Source organism: Narcine bancroftii, chromosome 14 (assembly GCF_036971445.1).
Source record: "Narcine bancroftii isolate sNarBan1 chromosome 14, sNarBan1.hap1, whole genome shotgun sequence".
NCBI lineage: Eukaryota > Metazoa > Chordata > Chondrichthyes > Torpediniformes > Narcinidae > Narcine > Narcine bancroftii.
Window position 1 is genome coordinate 19060705 of NC_091482.1, and position 24058 is coordinate 19084762.

The window sequence follows — 24058 nt, forward strand, 5'->3', positions numbered from 1 at the left end:
TATGGATTGAATTGAGGTGGTTCATTATTACTTGTACAAATCAACATTGATTTGGTGGTCCCTGTTGTTGCAGTGGACAGAGTGAAGGTTCTCAACGAAACGATCCCAGTCTGTATCCAGTCTCCATGATTTATTATTGTTATTGAAGCTACACCCATCCAATTGCATAATGAGTATTCCATCACATTTTGATTATTGCCTTCTAAATGTTGAAAAGCCTTTGAGTGGCCTGGAGGTGACCCATTCAAGAGACTATCTAGATTTGTCCTGCTCTTTTAATTATGTAGGCTGAACCAATGAAGCTTTGGCCATTGGTGGCCCTTAAGATGGTGATGTTTTGCTTCTGAAAATCCATGCTCAAATGATTTATCCTCTTCACATGGGCTACCAGGTACTCATTTGTTTTCTATTTTCCATATTTTCAGTATGTAGAGTGCGTCGAAAGAGCCAAAGACTTGTTGATCCAAACCAAGTCTTTTATTAACTAAAAGACTGGAGCCTATCACAAGTAGGCCGACCAGTCCAGAATGACCTGGTCCGGCTAGGAGCAATCCTTTAAGACCTGCCAGTAGGTGTGGCCACACTCTCAGCCAATCACAGTCATCCTACTGTAGAGCTCGTCGAAAGAACCAAAGACTTGTTGATCCGAACCAAAGCTTTTATTAACTAAAAGACTGGAGCATATCACAAGTAGGTCGACCAGTCCAGAATGACCTAGGAGCAATCCTTTAAGACCTGCCAGTAGGTGTGGCCACACTCTCAGCCAATCACAGTCATCCTACTGTAGAGCTCGTCGAAAGAACCAAAGACTTGTTGATCCGAACCAAAGCTTTTATTAACTAAAAGACTGGAGCATATCACAAGTAGGTCGACCAGTCCAGAATGACCTAGGAGCAATCCTTTAAGACCTGCCAGTAGGTGTGGCCACACTCTCAGCCAATCACAGTCATCCTACTGTAGAGCTCGTCGAAAGAACCAAAGACTTGTTGATCCGAACCAAAGCTTTTATTAACTAAAAGACTGGAGCATATCACAAGTAGGTCGACCAGTCCAGAATGACCTAGGAGCAATCCTTTAAGACCTGCCAGTAGGTGTGGCCACACTCTCAGCCAATCACAGTCATCCTACTGTAGAGCTCGTCGAAAGAACCAAAGACTTGTTGATCCGAACCAAAGCTTTTATTAACTAAAAGACTGGAGCATATCACAAGTAGGCCGACCAGTCCAGAATGACCTGGTCCGGCTAGGAGCAATCCTTTAAGACCTGCCAGTAGGTGTGGCTACACTCTCAGCCAATCATAGTCATCCTACACTACAATCTCTACATATACACATTGGTGATACAATCTGTACTATCACATTCACCCCTTCTTTGAGAACTGACCCCAGGGTGGATGGAGGTTAGGGGCTGTACTGGTCAGGGGGCCTGACCATCCGGCGTGACCGCCGTGGTGCCGCGATTGGGGTCGCCGGAGTCGTGTCGCCGGCAGGCCCATAGCGGCCACTGCTTTGCTCGATTCCCCAACGGCGTCGTCAACAGACTGGCCTGAGCTGGTGTGGAGGTGCTGGTCCCTCTGTTCAAGCACATGACCTGGGGGGGAAGGAATAGGCGGAAGTTGGGTTAAAGGCGCTGCTGTGCCTGATCTGGCTTGATCCGTCAGTCCGGGTACTCAATATAGGCAGAATGCAGGTTCGCATGGAGCAGAGTCACTTGATCAACCAAGGGGGTCGTTCTTAGAGTACCAGACGTGGGGTCGTAAAAGGACGGGACCGGGAACCGTGAGCCATGCCGGTATTTTCGTACCTGACTCTGATTTCCTCGGGAAAATGAACATCCTTTCATGGGGGTTGGCATTGGTCAGGGTGCATAGGAGGGAGTGGATGGAGTGTCTGGCACCTCACTAGGTACATAGCACATCCTGCCAGCGAGAGGTGGGAGACCTTTTGACCGAAGCCAAGCGTAACCGCTTTTCAGACAGTGGCATTCTCTCTTTCAACTTGCCCATTACTGAGTGGGTGATAGCTCGTGGTCCTGTTTGAAGCAATACCACACTCCAGAAGGTACTGCCGCAGCTCGGCACTCATAAACAAGGACCCCCTGTCACTGTGGATCTAACTGGGGTACCTGAAGATGGCAAAGATGCTATGCAGGGCCTCTATAACTGAGGAGGCTGTCATGTCCGAGCAGGGCACAGCGAACGGGAAGCGGGAGTACTCGTCGATGGCCATAAGATGTAGGTGTTATGGTTGGTTGACGGTAGGGGCCCCTTGAAGTTTACGCTGAGATACTCAAAGGGGCGGGTGGCTTTGATGACGTGGGTATTCTCCGGACGGAAGAAGTGGGGCTTGCACTCAGTGCTTGGGTCATGGAGCGAATCTCCTCGACCGTGTAGGGCAGGTTGTGAGCTTTGAGAAAGTGCGCGAACCTCGTGACCCCTGGATGACAGAGCTCCTCGTGGAGTTTCTGCAGCCTGTCCAGTTGTACGTTGGCGCAAGTCCCCCTGGAGAGCAAATCTGGTGGGTCGTTGAGTTTACTTGACTGATACAGTATGTCATAATTAAAGGTGGAGAGCTCGATTCTCCACGTGGCAACTTTGTCATTCTTGATCTTACCTCGCTGGGTATTGCTAAACATGAAGGAGACCGCGCGTTGGTCGGTCAGCATCGTAAAGCGCCTGCCAGTGAGTTAGTGTCTCCAACGACGTACTGCTTAGACTATGGCCTGGGCTTCCTTCTCGACAGAGGAGTGTCGGCTCTCAGGACCCTGGAGGGTTCTGGAGAAGGCTACCAGCCGACCGGCCTGGTTCAAAGTGGCTGCCAGTGCAAAGTCAGACGCATCGCTTTCGACTTGGAATGGAATGGACTCGTCTATGGCGTGCAGCGTTTCAGCATCGATGTCTGATTTGATGCAGTCGAAGGCCGCTCTGGTTTTGGTTTACAGGGGGAAGGAGGTGGTCTTGATGAGTGGCTGTGCCTTGTTGGCATAATGTGGAACCCATTGGGCATAGTAAGAGAAAAAGCCCAGGCAGCGTCTGAGTGCCTTCTGGGCGTGGGGGGCAACTCCATGAGGAGACGCATGTGGTCAGGGTCCGGCATGACCACCCCGTTCTCCACCACACAACCCAGAATTGCGAGCCGAGTGGACCGGAAGACACGCTTGTCGAAATTGTAGGTCAAGTTCAGCCGAGTTGCTGTCTGAAAAAATTTCTCAAGGTTGGCATCATGATCCTCCATGTCAAGGCTTTTATTAACTAAAAGAATGGAGCATATCACAAGTAGGTCGACCAGTCCAGAATGACCTGGTCTGGCTAGGGGCAATCCTTTTAGACCTGTCAGTAGACGTGGCTACACTCTCAGCCAATCACAGTCATCCTACACGACCATCTGTACATAGACACATTGGTGATAGAATCTATACTATCACACAGTATTTTTCTTTAGACTCTATATTGCTTCAGTGATGCGATCAAGGTGTAGAGCGTTCTAGTGAGGACTGCATTTTTGTTTTTGGTTCCCAATTATTGCTTGAACTAAGTGGCTTGCCATTTCAGGAGCTAATTAATCATCGTCCATACTGGCCTTGGAGTCGTACAAGATTGGCAGATTTCCTTCCTTGAACTATTTTAGTGAACTTGAGCCCTTGAAACACCAGCCCTCTAGCCCCAGTAATATTCTCAACATGATGAAGTGACAGAAACACTTTATAGGAGTGACTTTTGCTGCACTTATTGAACGTTGCTGGTAGAGGGATAACAGCATCTGTTTTGTTGCAGAAATGGACTTGCTGAATTAATTAAAAACAGACAATTGATGTCAATGCCCTGTCACTGTATTTCAAATTCAGTATTGCTACTGCAATTAGCTTGGACCAGCATTATTTAAACAAAAACATTATGGTGGCAAATATCATATTTAATTTCTATTTAAAGATGCACCATGAGAGTGTATACTAATTTGTATTCCCACCTTTAGTGGCATTGAGACACTTCAGTAAATCATAGACTTCACACAGCAGTGAGTGAATTTAAAAAAAATCCATTTTTTAATAACAAGTTAATAGAACTGTTCAGACCTCTGTATGTTACTTGTGGGGGGAGAAATCTAAAAAAAACAGTAATCCACTTGTAATTTGAGGTCATGCCTTTACTTTAATACGAAACCAGATTGACTGCATTTCATAAAACACAAGGGTAAAAGGGGAGATGTGAAAAACAGGAATGATATATCAGTTCTATAGATCTCAGGAATTTCCATGCAGTGCATTCCAAAAACCAGATGCAGTGTGGAAATAATTTTAATCTTTCTGCCAAACTGAATTGGATATTTTTCTTTGCTCATGTTACCAAAGAGGAATGAGAATAACAGAGCATGTGACAAAAGAAAGAAAATAAAAAGGAATCAACAATTGTTGTCCATTCTTAATTCCCTTGAGGATGACAGCTTTTGGTGAAAATACTCCAATAATGCTCTTGTGCAAGGAGTCCAGGAGTTAGACCCAGTGAAGATGGAGTGATATTAATGCTGTCTGTAAAGAATAGCCAGACTGATGTCTGGTCACTGGCAATAGTGTTGCTCCCATTTGCAGGTGGCCTTGGCGTGGCAGTATAGAAGGCCATGGTCAGACACATCAGTGTGAAAATGGTCTATGGAATTTAAATGGTTAGCCACTGGGAGGTTCTTGCTGTGGCATTGGACAGAGCAAAGATGCTCAATAAAACGATCTTTCAGTCTCGCTGATGAAGAGAAGGCCACATCAAGAGTACTGATTTCAGTAAATGATTTCTGCAGATTCATAAGTGAAGTGTTTGGAACAAGGATAGGATTTCTCCTTATCGTCACCTACCACCACACCAATCTCCACACTCAACATATTAATCCTCCACAATTTCTGCCACCTGCAACGTGATCCCACCAACAGGCACATCTTCCCCTCCCATTTCCATAGGGATAACTCCCTCTGGGACTCCCTCATCCCTTCCCACGAAGGGAAGAGTGGACAAGGTACCTAACTCTGACAGCAAGAAATGCTACACTTGCACCTCAACCTACCTTTGTGACAGCAAGAAATGCTACACTTGCACCTCAACCTACCTTTGTGACAGCAAGAAATGCTACACATGCACCTCACCACTGTTCAGAGCTGTTACAGAATGATGCTCTTATTAATCTTTGTTATATATTCTAGAGAAGTACCTTGTGGGTTGGAAACAGGGAGGCACACAAAGACACACACACACACACGCACACACACAAAACACCATTTTCTCGGGTGGTGCTGTGTCTGCTATATCCACCTGTAAACAGCAAAAAAAAAACTAGAGTTGATTGTTTCATCGAAATACTAAAGACAATGAATGTTTACTCAGAAAGACATCTGGTCAATTGGAAAACTATTTGCTTCATGAAGTGCTTTTTGAAGAAGTGAAACTTCAGAGTCAGGAGTCATGTCATGTGATTACAACACTTCAAGAAAGCATCTTTAATATGATGAACCAGTTTCATCTGAGGTCAGAAATGCAGTTACATTCTGTGAGAGCAGACTGTTACTGTGTTCTCCTTGGAACACAGGATCAAAGGGGCTTAGGAAAAGATGGCCACTTTGACTGTCTTTGCTAAGAGAGGGCAGTGCTTCTGTGGCCATTGTAAAGGTCATTTCATCTTAAACCCTTGCCTGGGTTTGTGAAACCATCATGAAAATCACAAATTCTGTAACCTCCATGCAAGAGAGGGGAATTGTTGAAAGGTCATCATATGAAGAAACATTTGTCTGAAAGCAACTATACAAGAATTTGAGGTTTTTGACAAATCTGATGACTTGGCGCCTCATCTACTCCATAATTACTTTTGAACAACATTTTAAAGATTCTGAATGTCAACACAAAAGATTTACAAGACTTAACTTTGAACTTGACTTTTCAGAATTGTGCCTGGGATCTGCCACATACTTGCACATATATACATTTGTGCAGAGTGGGGTTAAGTAAGAAATGTTATATTAATAGTTATGAATAAAAATGGTTTTGAAAATACCATTGTCTTGGTGAATTTTCATTGCTCCTGGTCTTGGTCATAACAGAGCCCCAAACTATCTTTCCAAGTAAACCAAATGAACATGAGAAAATAAGTTGCTAGGATACAGGAAAACATGGAGAAGATGAAACATCAGGGATTTATACCCCTGGAGCTAGCATGGTCCTGATGTCCTGAATGACCACCACCATGCTAGCTGTTGTACACATGCAAGTTTAGAGCATGGTTTCAACCTTTGGCAAATTTCAACAACTCCCACAGTGAAATACAGGCATTTTTAGGTCATTGAAATTTGTTTCATCGTGCTGATGTCAGAAAACCTTGCAAAGATGTGGCCAGTTCCCAATAACTTTTTATATTTATCTTTCCTTATAAGAACTTTGAGCAGTTTCAGAAATCTTTAATGTGTATTATAGTTAATGAATTGCCTGTGAACATTTGGGAGTAACTTTAGCAGACACTTTCAAACATCGGATTCTACATGTGGCAGAAATTTGTAATTGAATTTCCAATGATGCGAAGTTTGTGGGATTTGGGTTAGATTTAAGATTCCTTTGTCATGTAATTCTTTTTAAAAGTGCAGTATTGCACTAAATTTCCTTTAGTCTGCTAATAAGGCAGTCAGATTCACTATCAGCAGAAATTGTTGGGCGCCTCGCAGTCAGAGAAAGAGAAGCAGAAAAGAGTCTGAGTGTCCGTGGATTCGCCTCCAGTGCTCCTGCAACCACACAGACTCCAACCCAAACCATCCTCAACCCGAGCTCCAGATCCAAATCTACAACATGATTAGGAACTCTTCAGTATCCTCTGCACCTTCTCGCATTCCAATACCTGATACCTCCTTCAGCCAGTCTCCAGCGGTCCGCAGTCTGGTGTGAATCCTTTGACTGCAGTCTCCACCAGCCCGTAACCTGTATGGGTTCCCCAAAGTGGGAAACTGGTGCCTATAATTGGTGGCTGCCAATTATAGGTGCCACCATCTTGGGTCTCGACCCCACGGCTGTAGGATTTTAAATGAAACCACCATTGACTCCTTTAACAGGCTGTTTAAAGCCTGTACGGAGCCGACAGCAGTTGGACTGAGCAGTTGGACCCCATATGGAGTGCTGTGCCTCTGGTCTCTTTATGACATTGTGGAATATTGTACTTTGATCTGATCAAGCAGTAATCAATACTGGAGGAATATTTCAACTGAAATTATTTGGTCAAGTAAAAAGTCAAATTTTAACACTGGTGATTTGCAAGTATTCGAATTCAAAATGATTTTTCATTTCAGAGTGGAAATCATGAAATGACAAGTGTGGGGAGAATAAAGTTTCCACTCCTTGATAAATCATGGATATTATTGCATGGTCCGCATTCAATATTCATTCCCACTTGCCCCTTGAATTGTGTGGATTGCTGGTCTACTTTAAAGTCACATGGAGACTAGTCAAATGACAAATTTCCTTTCCAGAAGGACATCAGGAGCCAGTTGGGATTTTAAAACAATCAACATTACTGACAAAAACTTTAAAATGCCTGATTTAATTAACTGAATTAAAATTCCACATTCATTGTAATAAGATTCATATTTATATATTTCAAACAGTAGTCCAGACCTCTGGACATTAGTCGGGTAACCTTACCACTGTCACCAGACCTTTTGGTATTTTATTTGCCATCACAAGATTGAAATTATTATTTACCACAAAACACTTTTGAGGCAGTGACTATGTAAATTAGAATGTGATTGAATAATGTTTGAAATGGAAGAGGAATTGAAGGTGTGGGGAAATAATGATTAGTTCCAATAACATTTAGCAAAGTATTGAATGATTGCCATTTTTGTACATCTTGGCCTTCATCGTATTTGTCCCGCTCCCTCCATTCCAACATCACAGTTGGGTTATCTCCAACTCCTGTCTCAGACAATAACCTCAGCTCGAATTTTCTTTCTCTTTATAAACATAGATGAAAGGTTATCATCTAAATATTTATCTAGCTATCCATTTTTTTTTTAAAAACCTCAGTTCTTTCACAAAATTCCATTATTCCGGACTCTTTTTCTCAGTGCACAAAGTGACACAAGCAAAACTGTCATTTGAGACCATAAATAAAAATGATCTTTCTTTATCTTCAACTTTTCTGGAGCACAGTTGGCTACTTTCTGCCTCCAATGGTTCTTTACATTATAATCTTGCTTTGCATCAGTAACTACATTCTTAATTAGCTGCAAGTTGTTTAGGGACTTTCAGAGTTGGTAGAATTTTCTCCGTAAACTTAAGCTATGGTTTATTTCCTCTCTCCTCTCCCCATGGGAGTTGAGGGCCTTCTTATGAGCTTAGTTTTCCCAAATGCAACTCATGAATACAGATCAGTCCCTGCTTTTCATAACATTTTTCAACAGTGAGCTCTCCAAAGCATTTTTTAGTCATTTCTCTTTCATTAATGTACTTGCCTATAAACCACATAATCAGCATATGTGGATCATTTTTAATATGCACATTGACCCATCTCTCCAACATTTTACCAGCTCCAATCGGTGTTTAAAAAAAATCTCTGAAACTAATTATAGACGTGAAATTTGTTTAACAAAGGGACAATTATCTGTATAATTCCTGTCAATTGCTCAAACTGACCTGTTCCATTTGCAGTCTTTGCATTTGAATCCCTATTAAATCCATCAAACAGCCAATTGCTCAAACTGACCTGTTCCATTTACATTTGAATCTCTATTAAATCCATCAAACAACCGCTCATCAAGGCTACTTTGGAATACACTTGTAAATTCTGGAGAAATGCAGAAGGGTTCTCAATAAAACTTTCCCACCTCTGCCCCTATTGCAGCCTCTGACTGTGGAGATCCTTATGTAATTCTCTATCTCTAACCTCAACTGCTCTCATGTTCTTTCTGCTGGCCTTTCATTATTGATCAAGCATAATACAATAAAATCCCCATTATTCAGAATTCAAGCAACCAGCAGCCTCAATCAATCACAAAAAAATTGCAGAAAATAGATAGGTGAAAATACATCCTTTTACCTTTGCTGCATACATGAAAGGCACCGTTTGACCTGCTGAGCTTCTCCAGCATTTTGTGTTTTTACTTCAGCCATAGGGGTCTACAGATTTTCGTGATTAGTTCACAATCTCAAGCAACTGGAAAATTCACTGATCTGATATCAACCAATCCACAAAGGGGCTGGATACTGGGATTTTACTCTATGTTCAAAACTGTACAGCATGAACCCAGATGGCATCTCTGATCAACACTATTGCTCATCTATAAATCTATTTTCCTTTCCTTCATAGTTTTGTCCTACACTTCCCAATATTTCCCCCAATTAAACATAAGAAAGATTAAAGGCATTTTGTTTCCATGCACAAGCATTTTTCCATGCTGGTCATCGCAATTATATGGCACTGAACCAGACATTTTATGATATTGGTGACCTATTTGACTCTTTTGTCTAATTTAGTTAGCTTTGTTGTGATTAAGTCCATGACAAAAACAAAGAACTGCAAATTCTAAAAGTTGATCAGAAAATAATGGGCTTGCAGCATGTGTGGAGAGAAAAACAAAATTAACATTTCAGTAGTCTCTCCGGATCAAGGATGACTACTTCCATTCCAGAGGGTTCTGAGTTGACTGACATATAGGGAACTGCAGATTCTGCCACAGATAGGGCAAGTGGTATCTTGGCAGTCCAGGAAGACGTGCTCACTCTGTCCAGGGCTTTTTTGTTTCCAGTGCCTGAACTTTGTTCTCCATTTTGAGTATTGCTCCTTCACACCGCTAAAAAGTAGGTTGCGAATGTTTCATTTTTTTCAAGGGGACATTGGTACAACCTTGAATCCTTTTCTTTGTCTATCTAGAAATCACTTCCCATAACACACCTCAGAAAAGGTCATCTGTTTCAGGAGTTTGGTATCAAGTTATCTGAATTCTGTTTTAGGTTGCAATAAAGGTGTCAGAAATCTTCCCCTGAAAGGTAAGAGATGGAAATTTGAATCTTGAGTTGTTTATTGTCACGAATAATGAAAGATCTTCGTGTGCCAGCCAGACAGGTCAATGTATATAAAGCATAATGCATAGTGCAAGAATAAAAATAGAAGTGTTAAAGAGAAAAGTATAATTAAATCATAAATTCGGGCAGAGTCAATGCAGGCATTGATCAGTAAGAGAAAATCTATGAGGAAGTCTGATGAAGAGTGAAACAAAGAATATACTACAAGAATAAAGGTACAATTGAGAATATAAGATTTTACACCAATACTTATGAGGGAAGTGAGCAGACAATGAAATAATATGGAGGATAAAAATTGTTATTAACTAAATGAAACAAGGGGTGGCAGATGTTTAATCGGTTGAAGCAGCATCAAGGTGACTTCTGATGGTAATTATTAGCCCACCTACAACCTCAAGAAAATTAGACTGATCGTTCCCAAAGAGATTGTTATCCTTGCGGAGAATATAGACACATGGGTAGAGACTTGTCAAGAATCATCCAGAAATGACAGTCCTGCCTGTGGATTTGTGGAAACAGTGAAAATGGAGCTAATATAAATTAATATTTTGGGGTATGGCAGAGAAGTGATTTCTTTAGATTGGAATTAAGTTTGGGAAATCATAATCTGATGTTCACTTGTTGAGCTGCCTAGTTCTGGGTTCCTCATGAGGTGGAAACAACCTCGTCCTATCCACCTAATTATAAAATATCCGAGTCAACTCTTTCTGCTCAGAATTTCTTCATACTCGATCTCTTCATTTCAGGATCGACCCTAGTAAACCTTCTAAATCATCGTGTATGTAAATCATCATGTTTGTAACCTTTAGTTTCTTGAAATTTGTACTATTAAATTATAATTACTACATGTCTGAAAAATTATAAATAATTTTTTTTAAAATGTACTCAGTACTCCCAAAGTGAAAGAAAGCCCTAAGCAGGGGCTGCACAAATCAAGCGAGAGATGGGAGTCAGGCCTGGGTATCACAATTGACGAGACGTTGGTTAGATTGGTGTAGAGACAGTGTAACAACATTTATTAATTCTAGATATAGACTGGTTCAATACAACTTTCTGCACCAGCTCTACCTCACACTGCAAAATATTCACAAGGCAAAGCTAGAGGTGCTGGAGACATGCTTCAGGTGTGGAGTGGAACAGAGAACATTTATTCATGCAACCTGGTCCCGTGCAAAGGTAGCCCCATTGTGTCAGGATTTGGCCAACGTACTAACCAGGATAATGGAGGTAACTTTTCCGCCAGATCCAGCATTGTATCTGCTGAGGAATCTTATGGACGTAAGCTACAAATTAACCAAATTCCAAATTCAATTCATATTTATTGCTTTGTCCATAGCAAAAAAAAAATGCATAGCTATGACCTGGAAGTCTGACTCTCCTCTTATCAAGATACATAGCTGTATTCCCATGGAAAAAATTATGTATAATCTTAGAAACCGACACAGCACCTTTGTTAAAATATGGCAGCCATATCTGACGTACACGGGAGTACAGCTGTAGCCACACCCCAATAAAGAGATCTACCAATAGATGGATTAATAAAAGTAATTGTATAAAGGGTGGCTCCACAGCCTCTATAGGCACTTACTGGAAATGCCGACACCACGTCCAGCCTCTTTTTTTTGTTTTTTTCTCTTTCCTTGGTGGGTGGGGGGAGGGGGGGGAATGGGAAGGGGAGAAACACCACATATATGTCGATTGCTGGGAGATATTGATACATTCTGTAACAGTCAGTGATGTTATCTTTGTCTATTGATAGAAACAAAAAAAATTTTAAAAAGGTTTTCTTTAAGATAGAGGTTGATGGAGCAAGCAGACAGAGGAGGTGGCAGGAACATGGATAGGAAAGTGGAACTGATGTAAATCAGCATGGACTAGTTTCTGTGCTGTAAGCTTCAATAACCTGTCTACTAATAAGAATAATAAATGGTCATATTAGTGTCTGATTGTCAATTATTGACCTTGTTTCTATGTAAACCAATGTATTCAATACCCATAGAAGATGAGATGCAATAAAGACTAATTGCAGCTCATCTCCTGACTCCAAGTAGTACTCAATCCATGACACATCTCTCTGTCCAGCCTACTGTTTTAAAATGTGTTATTCTCCAGTTTTACATAATATATTGGAATATCAATATTCATTGTTCAACAGTTAAATCTATCTTGGCTTCCAGTGATTGAAATTGAATGACACATGGTGTGCTCAGGAACCAATGAACAATCTTGGCTATCCTAGTTTATAATTTTGCACAGAAACTCCAAAACAGTTTTCTATTTTGTTTCCATGCAGATGAGACTATAAATGAAGGGTGAACAAGATGCATTCCTTTAAAGGAAAAGCAGACCACTGTCTCCCTTGTGACTAGATAAGGATTTGTGTATTTAACACATCTTGTCATGTTAATGTGAAATAAAAACAATTATTATTTTTGTTTTTTCTCCATTTTTGTGGGGTTAAGCCTATTTTCTAATATCCAGGATAAATATGGTACTGTATGAGGAGAGCATGTAGTAATTCCTTTTTTTTAATTTTTATATTTTTCACACTATGAACCATACTGACCAAAATACACACAAACATTTCCCTCTTGAATATACACAGTGTCATTTTCTCCCCTTTTCCCCCCTCCCTTCCCTCCCTCCTTCCCACCTCCCCTCCCCACCCACTCAACGTTCAACATATATGATACATTAAACCCATTAAACAATGTCATCACACAATGAAAATAAACAAGAAATTTGTGTTATCTACTTTTACATACTGGGTCAGTTCATTTTGTCTTCTTCTCCTTCTGTCATTTTAGGGGGTGGAGGTCCGCGGTAGGACTTCTCTGTTGTGTTCCATGTACGGTTCCCAAATTTGTTCGAATACTGTGATGTTATTTCTTAAATTATATGCTATTTTTTCCAATGGAATACATTTATTCATTTCTATGTACCATTGCTGTATTCTCAAACAAGGGGACTTACAGCTACCAAACTTTAAGAATTATTATAGAGCAGCATAATTAAGATACCTATCAGATTTTTATCAAACAAGGGAAAAACCAGATTAGAGCTAGATAAAATAGGGGAGAAGGTACCTGAACATATACTATATAAGTGGGATGAAAATCTGGTGCAACATAGGAATTCACCAGTACTGCACCATCCGCTCAACATTTGGAAGAAGATTCACGTAGAAAGGAATAAAACAAATGATCAACTACCAAAATTAATATTGACGCAAAATCAACTAATCCCTTTAACAATAGATAACCTTTCCTTTAGAGAATGGGAGAGAAAAGGGATCAAAAGAATAGAAAATTGTTTTTCGGGAAATAAATGATCTTTTGAACAAATGAAGGATAAATATGGTATAACTCACGGTACAATGTTTGCATACCACCAACTGAAAACCTACTTGAAGGACAAATTGGGAAGCAGGCTGAGGTTACCAGAAGGAAGCAATTTTGAATATGTGATTACAGACACAATGACAATTGCAGACACAGATTTATAACAAACATGTAGGTCAAACTGCAAGAGAAAGAAAACGATGAAACAAGCTGTGAACCCAAACAAAAATGGGAACAAGATCTAAACATAAAGATAAAGAATGAAACATGGGAAAAGCTATGCTCCGGAACTATGAGGAATACAATAAACACGAGGTTACACATGATACAATATAATTGGTTACACAGGTTATACACCACGCCCAAAAAGTTAAATAAATGGGACCCAACAGTATCAGACAGATGTTTTTGCTGTAAGAAGGAAACGGGAACAACGGTACATGCAATTTGGGCATGTGAGAAAGTGGAAAAGTTTTGGGAAGATCTAAACCAGGTATTAAATAAAATCACAAAAAGCAACATACCAAAGAATCTATAGAGATCTTTCTTCTAAGTAATTTAAGAAGTAAAGAACTTGCACTCGATTTGGATGGAGCACAAAAAAGATTTATTATGATAGGCTTAGCTGTAGCAAAAAAATGTATTATGTCAACCTGGAAATTAGAAGATACCATGTAGTCATTCTTGATGGCAGCATTACTTTTACCTTGGCAATTATAAAAATTTGAAGAAATTAAGGTTGAATTTGTGCTGCTGTGCGCTTGGGGCTTATTCACACGAGAAAGGTTACCATGGGATAAATGATTTTTGTTTTGTTTTGTTGTTACATTGGGTAATGACTGAGGACTTGTAACTAATCTCCTGAATGGAATTTGAATTAAACATGAACTCTCGCATCTTTTGTAGCAGGAATTATATTCAAAGAATGTGATGAAAATTATAAAATTCTTGCCTATAATAAATACCTCCATGTAAAGTATATTCTATTGTTATATTGTGCATTTGCTAATGCCATTTGTGTCTGTAATTTATGACTTTGTGTGGTTGCACTCAAGGGTTTTTTGGGAGGGGTCAATCCTTGTTTATTGTGCTGTAGGCTACAGGCCAGTTTCTCCTGTCACAACATCCATCCAGTGCTAACCTCATTGTTTGTTGACTCAGCACTTCAACAGAGGTCAAATAATTTTCTTTCTTTTTCTTTGGCTTGGCTTCGCGGACGAAGATTTATAGAGTGTGTATCCACGTCTGCTGCAGGCTCGTTGGTGACTGACAAGTCCAATGCGGGACAGGCAGGCACGGTTGCAGCGGTTGCAAGGGAAAATTGGTTGGTCAGTGAGGTGGGCTCTGCGGTCTTCTTCAAAGGAGGTTGCTGCCCACCGAACTGTGAGGCGCCAAGATGCACGGTTGGAGGCGAGATCAGCCCACTGGCGGTGGTCAATGTGGCAGGCACCAAGAGATTTCTTTAGGCAGTCCTTGTACCTCTTCTTTGGTGCACCTCTGTCTCGGTGGCCAGTGGAGAGCTCGCCATACAACATGATGTTGGGAAGGCGATGGTCCTCCATTCTGGAGACGTGACCCACCCAGCGCAGTTGGGTCTTCAGCAGCGTGGACTCGATGCTTGCGGACTCTGCCAGCTCGAGTACTTCGATGTTGGTGATGAAGTCATTCCAATGAATGTTGAGGATGGAGCGGAGACAGCGCTGATGGAAGTGTTCTAGGAGCCGTAGGGGAGGACCCACAATTCCGAGCCGAACGGGAGCATGGATATGACAACGGCTCTGTACACGCTGATCTTTGTGTGTTTCTTCAGGTGGATGTTTTTCCAGACGCTTTTGTGTAGTCTTCCAAAGGTGCTATTTGCCTTGGCGAGTCTGTTGTCTATCTCTTTGTCGATCCTTGCGTCAGATGAAATGGTGCAGCCGAGGTAGGTAAACCGGTTGACCGTTTTGAGTTTTGTGTGCCCGATGGAGATGTGGGGGGGCTGGTAGTCATGGTGGGAAGCTGGCTGATGGAGGACCTCAGTTTTCTTCGGGCTGACTTCCAGGCCAAACATTTTGGCAGTTTCCGCAAAACAGGATGTCATACGCTGGAGAGCTGGCTCTGAATGGGCAACTAAAGTGGCATCGTCTGCAAAGAGTAGATCACGGACAAATATATGGAGGTGCAATCCTGGCCTTGGCCTTCTGATGATGAAGAGTACGTATGTTCTTTGGAATATTTTATTTAAAAATTTTTCCAGACATGTGCTCATCATAATTAATAGTACTAATTTCAAGAAACTAAGGTTACATAAATGATGATTTTCACTCCATCCCAAAACCCCTCCTCCCAACCTCCCCCCTCAGATAGATAGATAGATGATGCACTCACTCACTCTATATAAGTATGTGTATATAAAAAGTTAGTTTTTGGATTATAGAGAGAGACGTCCAGCACATATCTCCAAATTCTTCATAAACACTCAGAGGAGAATCTCGCAGGTCTCGAGGCATAGAAAGGATATCATTACAGATTTCATCCCTTTATTTGGGTGTATGGGTGCCAAATTTGCAAAAATGTTGGGTACTTGTTCCTCAAATTGTATGTAATTTTTTTTCCCCAATGGAATACACTTTCAATTTCTGAATGCCACCTTGGCATACCCAAATATATATATATATATATATATCAGACTTCCAAGTTACTGCAATGCATTTCCTCACTACTGCTAATGCTAATTGATCATTTTAATTTAGGTCTCTTACCTTCAATATTCCCTAATAAAAAAATAAATCAGGACTTGGTGGAAAGACAATTCCTGTAACTTGTTCCAAATAAAATATGTAAATCTACCCAAAATGGTCTTACATTGAATATGCATGTTCTCCTGTGGCTGTAGCTTTGTGCTGGGTGCTCTGTTTTGCTCCCATATTCTGAAGATGTGCTCTAATTTAAGTATCTATTTTAAATGTCCCCGTACTGTAGGCGCATGGCACAAAGAAAGAAAGTATGTGTGAGAGAGTAATTTGCAATCAAGATAACATTTCCTCAACTTGTGGATGCTGCAATAAACACTGAGAAGATGATACTGTAATAGACTGCAGGAAGGCAGAGATTGGCTGACAGACTGGATAGACAGGTGACAGATGAAGCTGAATGGAGGTAGTGTGCATTGGTACACTTTAGTGGGGAAGAAAACAGCTGAAATTAAAGCAGGGACCTGCTTGGATGTGTGCATAAATCTTCGATAATGGAATAGCAGGTTGAGAACTTTGTTTCATTATGCTAGTAGGTTTACATGGGAGTCATCGCCCAAGTTGTTTGCAGCTAGATTTTGTTGTTCAGTCGAACTCTTTTGCTTTGTCATTGTTCCTCAAATGCAGTCAACATTGTACTCTGATGGAACATATCAGCTCCAATGACACTGACAATTCACTGCCTGTGGTGAAATACAAAAGTATAGATGCTAGATAAATTCAGCAGGTCTTGCAGCACCCACAGAAGGTAAAGAGATAAAATCAATGTTTTAGGCCTAAGCCCTTTTCGATAATTCACTGCCTGTGGTCATACTTGCTGGACGTTGGAGTGAAATCTCTTTCTGATGTAATAGTGATATGCTTGCATCCTGCACCAATGAGAAACCTACAATCCTGTAAAAGCAGTTACCTCTCCCAGCTTCCAGAGAGAGAATGAAATATAGTCAGGCCTCTATGAAGAGGGAGCATCAGGAACTTCCCTCAAGTAACAATGAATGCAAAAGGTTGCAAATATCTACATTGTCACCTGAGAAAGAGCCAGGCTCCCCCAAAAATTGTTGCAACATTATATTGATGCCCCTTTCCAGGACCCAATGAAGAATTTCAGCTGGCAATGTCAGCCATTCTATTTCTCCCACTGATGCTGCTTGTGGTTCAAGTCATCTTGAGTAAAATTGGAACTGCATAAAGTTGGGGAAAAGATAGCAGAAAATTTTATATATAAATTCTAAATTAATATTTGGTCCTAAGGAAGCCCCTTAGGGGTTCTTAATAGTAAAATACTATTACAATTTGGGGAAAAAAAGCAATGGTCAAATTAGTGTTGGGAGGTGGGGGCTTCTCACCCAAAACACCCCTGGCTCAAAATAAATTAATTCTGTGAACAATTGATAATAAAATTCTAGAAACGGTCTCAGAGTGGCATCAAATGTATCAAAGATTGTTTTGAGAAGGGACAATTTATGACAATTGAACAAATCAGGAATAAATTTGGAGTTTTAAATACATCCATTTTCTGCTATCTCCATTTTAGATCTTAATTAAGGAATAAATTAGGTCCAGCACTGACTTTGCTGCACTGTACTAAACAAGGGTTAGGTAAGTCAAGAGAAAGAGATGGGAATCAGATTTGGGTATAGAAATTTATCCATTTTGCTGGTCTGAGCTACGTTTGGACATCATGAGCAATACATTAATGTAAGTTATCGGCTGGTGCAATATAATTTTTTACATCAGCTGTACCTTATTCTGCAAAAATTAAATAAATTGAAATCTGAATTATCCAAGGTTTTCAATGCAGTCAAGACCTGGTCATGCCCTAAGATGAGATCCTTCTGGGAAGATTTAGGGAATCTCTTGGAACAAATTACCAGAATTCAATAGCCTCAGGTGCCAGAATTGTTTTTATTTAGGAAATAGCAGATATAAGACCTAAAATGAGGTTGTCAAAATATCGATTGAGATTTCTTAAACTTGCTTTAGCGGTGGCCAGGAAATGCATAGTCATTACTTGGAAATCAGATTCCCAACTGAGTCTCACCCACTGGAAGTCAGAAATGCCTAGTTGTGTTCCCCTAGAGAAGATTACTTACGACCTCCGAAATTGTTACGTTTTTAAGAATATGGAACCTGTATTTAAGGTATATTAGCCGTCACCTTTGATATCCCCCCTCCAATATCCATAACGATGTCTACGTCAAGACATCCTTACTTCCTCCTTAAAGGAGGAAGTAAGCTCTGAATGAATCACGTAATGTTTTATCTGTATGTAATTAATGCTTTTCGAAAACAGATGATTTTGTCACATCATGTGGGAGAACGACCTCATCTTTCTTTTTCCTTTTCCTTTGGGGGAGGCGGGAAGGTCTTTCATTTTTTTTTCTCTCTCTGCTTCCTACTTTTCTTGGTTGAATGCGAACGATCCGAGCTGGTTTTATACATTGACACACCAATTAAATAGGATCGTTGTATTAAAAAAAACTTGCTTCACACAGCTCCTTTCTACTTCCACTATGCCTCCTCTCCCAACTTAAATACACGTCCTCTGTTAGTGAATCAGGATCAGAATTTATTATAATGAACATGTCATGAAATGTCTTGTTTTGACAGCATCACAGCGCAAATATTGCTATCAAATTACACTTGAAAATAAATAAATTAATGCAAAAATTAGGCCAAGTGAGGTGAGGTCTGTGGGTCATTGTCCATTCAGAAATCAGAAAGTGATGAAGCTGTTTCTGTGCTGTTGGATGTTCATCTTCAGGCTCCTGTACATCCTTCCTGATGATAGCAGTGTGAAGAGGGCATGGCCGGTGAGGGTCCTTGAGATAGAGGCTGCTTTCTTAAGACACTGCCTCGTAGATGTCCTCAATGGAGCGGAGACTGATGCGAGTGATGTCGTTGGCTGAGTTCACAACTCGTGTTTTTTCTTGTCCTGAGCATTGGCACCTCCATACCAGACAGTAATGCAGCCAGTCAGAGTGCTCTCCAAGGTACACCTGTAGAAATTTGCACGAGTCTTCGGTGACATACCAAATCTCCTCAACCTCCTCTTGAAGTATAGCCGCTGTTGAGCCTCTTCCGTGATTGTGTCGACGTGGAGGCATTATTAGTGTTTCTAAATTGTCCACAGAAAGTGATTCCAAAAAATTGTTAGATGCAATATAGATTTGGATGTCTACTTTAGTTAACATTCAGTGGAAACTATGTGAGCAGAAGTCAATTTGAGGGTGACAGAGCTGTTACTGTCATTGAGGCAGATGTTAGAATCAACAGCCAATTCCCTCAAATCTTACTTTCATGAAGAAAATGGTAAGAAGAAAGATATGCTATAAGCTATTTGTAATAAAGGGAAATGATAAAAACCTCAGAACACACCTGCAGGTAAGTTAAAAATTGAATTGACAGATAATTTATTACATTCTGGTTTCTTATTGATGACAGCTGGTGGAGAAATGTGGCATTCAAGCAACAAGTCAATGATCAAAATTCTGATTTTTTTTTTGCAAGGTATTAGAATGTATTCAGTCAACCTTGATGCATTGAATGGTATGGAGAGACCAGGATTGATTGGGATTTGAAGACCCAGTGATTGGTCTAACAGGGTCAGGCTTCTTTTCTGCCACTATACAAGAATAACTCAAACATTACTTGCCTGTACACTTTTGCAGTGTGAGCCTTCAGAAGAATGGAATTTCAGTCCAACGCTGAACCTACAAATTATGGGCCTTATTTTGCAACCCTAGCAAGAAATGGTTTGGCCTTTTTAAAAATCACTTGTGTTTAATTTTCCAAAGCCAGATTTAAATGAAAACTCAGTTTTAAAAACCTCTGCATGGATTTCACATTTTGTCCTCCTTGAGGGCCTGTAAAACTTAAATTTATTTAAATAGCATGACAAATTGTTCATTAGAAATATTGCTGCATCTCATGAACATTTGTTTTTAATTTATTTGGCATGACTTGTAGTGTAAATCAATGGGCTGACAAGGCATGTATGTAATGGAATCTGTGCTTGTGTGGGAGCGCTATTAGAACTTTAATATGAAGAACAATTGAACCATTGTGAAATGGAGAGTTTGCCAACCATCAGCTCACAATAAGAGTTATTATTGCAAACTCCAAAGCTACTTAAAATTTAAAAAAAAGTTGAGCTGAACTGGAAACTGGGCAACTTTTACTTACTGCAAGGAAACTCAAACAGCTGATCATTGTGGCTTACATGGACCCAATGTCTTTGTTTCGATTGAGAGAAAACTAGCATTTTCCAGTGTTCAACCAGTCAACCTTTCTTATGATCTGAAATGTGTCTTGTGTTCTAATTGTCTTTCCTTTTGCTCTGGACATCAGTCCCCTGCCCAGATGAGCTCATGAATTTTGGCAACAAATTCCACCTTACCTACATCAGTGTTATCACTCTATAGGATCACCAAACTTAACAAAAGACCTTCACATTTTCTTTACTCCCTGTTCAACTCCAAACGAAGTATCCTTCTTTCTTTCTTTGGCTTGGCTTCGCGGATGAAGATTTATGGAGGGGTATGTCCACGTCTGCTGCAGGCTCGTTGGTGACTGACAAGTCCGATGCGGGACTTTCTAAATGATCATATGTTGCATCTATTTGCATATGGATTTTGCTTGATCCTTTGAATGCAGGGCCTACTTTTTCAAATGTCAGGTTTTGCTTTCTTTCTCAACCTATCCATCTTTTCGCAAAATTCCTTCTTGGCTTTGTCCGTAATTTTCAACGTCCTAGACTTGACTCTCTCTTTGATGAGCTGATAGCTTCTGTGCATCACTGCCTTGTCATCCTATAATTAGCCTATTTATCTGTCTCATTAAGGGCAGTAATTTAAACTGGTCCTTCCTACTCTCTTTCCAACCTTCTCATCCTCCACACCACTAGGCCAATTCTTATCAATAACCTCCTAACCATCCAGTTCAGTGTACCTGTTGTTAACCATGTAGTCACTGCTTCTGGGTTAGCTAATAAGCTGTCCTTGTGCCACTGGGTCCTTGTTTTCAGGCCCCTGTACGTCCTTCCTAATAGTAGCACTATGAAGAAACATGGCCTGGGTGATGAGGGTCCTTGAGGATAGAGGCTGCTTTCTTAAGCACTGCTTCTTGTAGAGATGTCCTCAATGGAGTGGAGACTAATGGGCATGATGGTGCTGGCAGTGTTCACAACTCTGTAGCCTTTTCCTGTCCTGAGCATTGGCACCTCCATATCTGACGGTGATGCAACCAGTCAGAGTGCTTTTCATGGTCCTCACGAAATATAGCTTCTGGCGAGCCTTCTTTGTGATTGCATTGCCATGGAGGCCCCAGGACTGATCTTCAGATATGTTAACACTCAGGAATTTGAAGATCTTAACCTTCTCATCTGCTAACTCCTTAATGAGGACTGGTTTGTTTTCCTGATTTTACCCCTTGTGAAGTTCTCAATCCACTCCTTGGTTTGCTAACATTGAGTGCCAGGTTGTTGAGACACCACTCAACCAGCTGATCTATATCCCTCCTGCATGCTTCCTCATTGCCCTCTGTGATTCTGCCGATGACCATGGTGTCATCAGCTAATTTGTAGATGCCATAGAAAGCATACATATCCTGTTTCATTCGTTTTGCTTAGGAGCTTTGGTTTTACAATGTTGCGGCATCTGTATGTTATTAAGAACAAAAATGAATCAGCCCAAAATGATATGATCATGAAGATGACAGGGACAAGAGGCTTTATTCACAAGCTCTGAGGTCTTCAGAGTTTAAGTTTTTCAAGATTTGTGTGAGAGAGGGGTGAGAAATGATGATTAAGCTGCAATGAGGTCCTGCCATGATTAAAGCAAGAAAATCCCCAGGGTTCTTCAACTGATTCTAGTTCTTTTGACTGATAAAACTAATGAGACCAAGGACTTCATTAAAGGTAGTAAATGCACTTGCACTCTTTAAACTGTACTTTATTACTCTTTACCCTATGCCCATGACTTACTATACCATTAGAGCCTGCCCTTTTTGTTTTATTGCACCATCTGCCATGCTTAAGTATGGATTGATGTGTCTGGATAGCATACAAAACAAAGATTTTCACTGTATTTTGGTACACATGACAATAACAATTATCCTATGGATGATGATAATGGCCTGAGTCTGAGAAATGAGAGATAAATTTAAGCATGTGGAAGAAGGATGTGCAAAGAATTGAGAGCTCCATGGGAAGACAAGAAAGGAGAGAGCAGGCTGAAGACTACATCACGTGCCTGAGAGATGCTGTGATGTTTATGAATTGTCACCCGTTGTTAGATGTAGAATATTTCTGTTGATAAATATGGAATCATTTACAAAAACCTCTGGCTCCTGTTCATTTTATCTTGTCCAAGAACCTCCTAGTCTCCAAAATGACCTTCCACAAGGAATGTCCCTTGAGGTTCTAAAACAAAAACACTCATGGTCTTAGCCTTTTTGGAAACCTGCCCATGATACTCTCCTATCAAATAAAGTTTTCTGAATGATTATAATTTCCAACATTTCCCATATTGATGGTCCCATTGCTAGTAGGGTTCCCATCACAATAACTCCTCTGTCATTTTTTCCTCCTTTGTGAATTTCACCTTTTCTTTACTTCCATTAAAAAATCGTCATTCCCTTTCCTTAATTTCTACAATCTAGACTCCAATCTGTATTCATAGCCCATTAAATCACTAACCCCATCGTATCTGTCACAAATGAAATCTTCTTTGATAACTTCCCAATGTTCCCCTTCATTCATTCATTTTGCTTCACAACTCCATTTCCTTCTTTGGCCTTGGGGGGGGGAAAACTCTTCCAATTCATTAAAACCTGATTTCCAAAATCTCGTAATCCAACCTCTTAACATGAACCTTTAGAACCTCTTTCCTGTAAAAAGGCATAGACCTGAAAATTAAATTAATTGAGAGATGGAGCATCGTAGCAGGCCCTTCCAGCCCAAGAGCCCACATTGCCCAAATATACCCAGTTAACCTTCGAACCCTGTACATCTTTGGAACATGGGAGGAAACCCATGCAGACAAATGGAGAACATACAAACTCTTACAGACAGTGCCAGATTCAAACCAAGGTTGCTGGCATTGTAATAGGATTGTGCTCACCGGAGTTAATGTTGATGGCCTTTTATTTCCTATGGTTGCTGCATGACCCTGCTAAGTTTCTCCAGCACTTCTATGCATTGTCTAACTTTGACTTCTACGCTGAATCAGCGTGAAGTGATTTTTTTTTAGTTGAATTTAAGGTCTCAAAAGGATATCTTAAAACATTACAAACCTTGGTTTCAGCATTGAGATATTTTAGTGTAATGTCCTAATATACAATAGCAGAGTGGATTTTGCAAAGGAAAACATTTTATTAATCACAGCACATTTATTGTCATTGCACGACCGAAGACCATTTTTTTTTGGTCTTTCACAAGTACTGGAAGAAATTCAATTAAAAACTGCTCCAATTGTTCCCATCTGGTTGAATCGGCCTGAAATTTATTCTTGCCTTTTGCAGTCAAAAGAGATTTTAATCAAAAGCATTTAAATTTCACTAACAAGTGATAATTTCCAGATACAATTTAATATTCTATAAAGTATCTTGCATGAAACTTGGTTTCAGCAGAAAATGGCCACAGGAACAAACACAGAATACAAGGCAAATATTCATTCATCCTGAGCTGGAACAATGGCTGAAAATAATATAGTGGCTTTAAGATCAATGTGGGCAAGGCTATCGGCTACTAATATGTCTATCGAGATCGTCCTGGGCAGCTGCATCACAGTTGCTGCAGAGAAATGGATCGGAGGTCAATCCACAGGACCATAAGAGCAGCAGAGAAGATCACTGAAGTCTCCCCCCACCCCTCCATTAAGGTGATCTCTCGGGATCGTTGTCTGAAGAAGCTGTGCAAAATCATTAAGGACCCTGCACCCAAC

General features: G+C 40.5%; 1 protein-coding gene across 4 annotated transcripts in view; it reads left to right on the top strand.

Moving 5' to 3' along the window:
* Positions 1-24058, top strand: part of LOC138749364 (protein-tyrosine sulfotransferase 1-like) — a 73051-nt gene that overhangs the window by 33605 nt on the left and 15388 nt on the right. Inside the window, exon 5 of one of the 4 annotated variants that reach the window (XM_069910585.1) lies at positions 11017-11022. The exons of the other annotated variants lie outside the window; for them this stretch is intronic. Coding sequence (XP_069766686.1) covers positions 11017-11022 — 6 coding nt within the window. The remainder of the gene's footprint in view (positions 1-11016; positions 11023-24058) is intronic. 4 annotated transcript variants of the gene reach the window in all.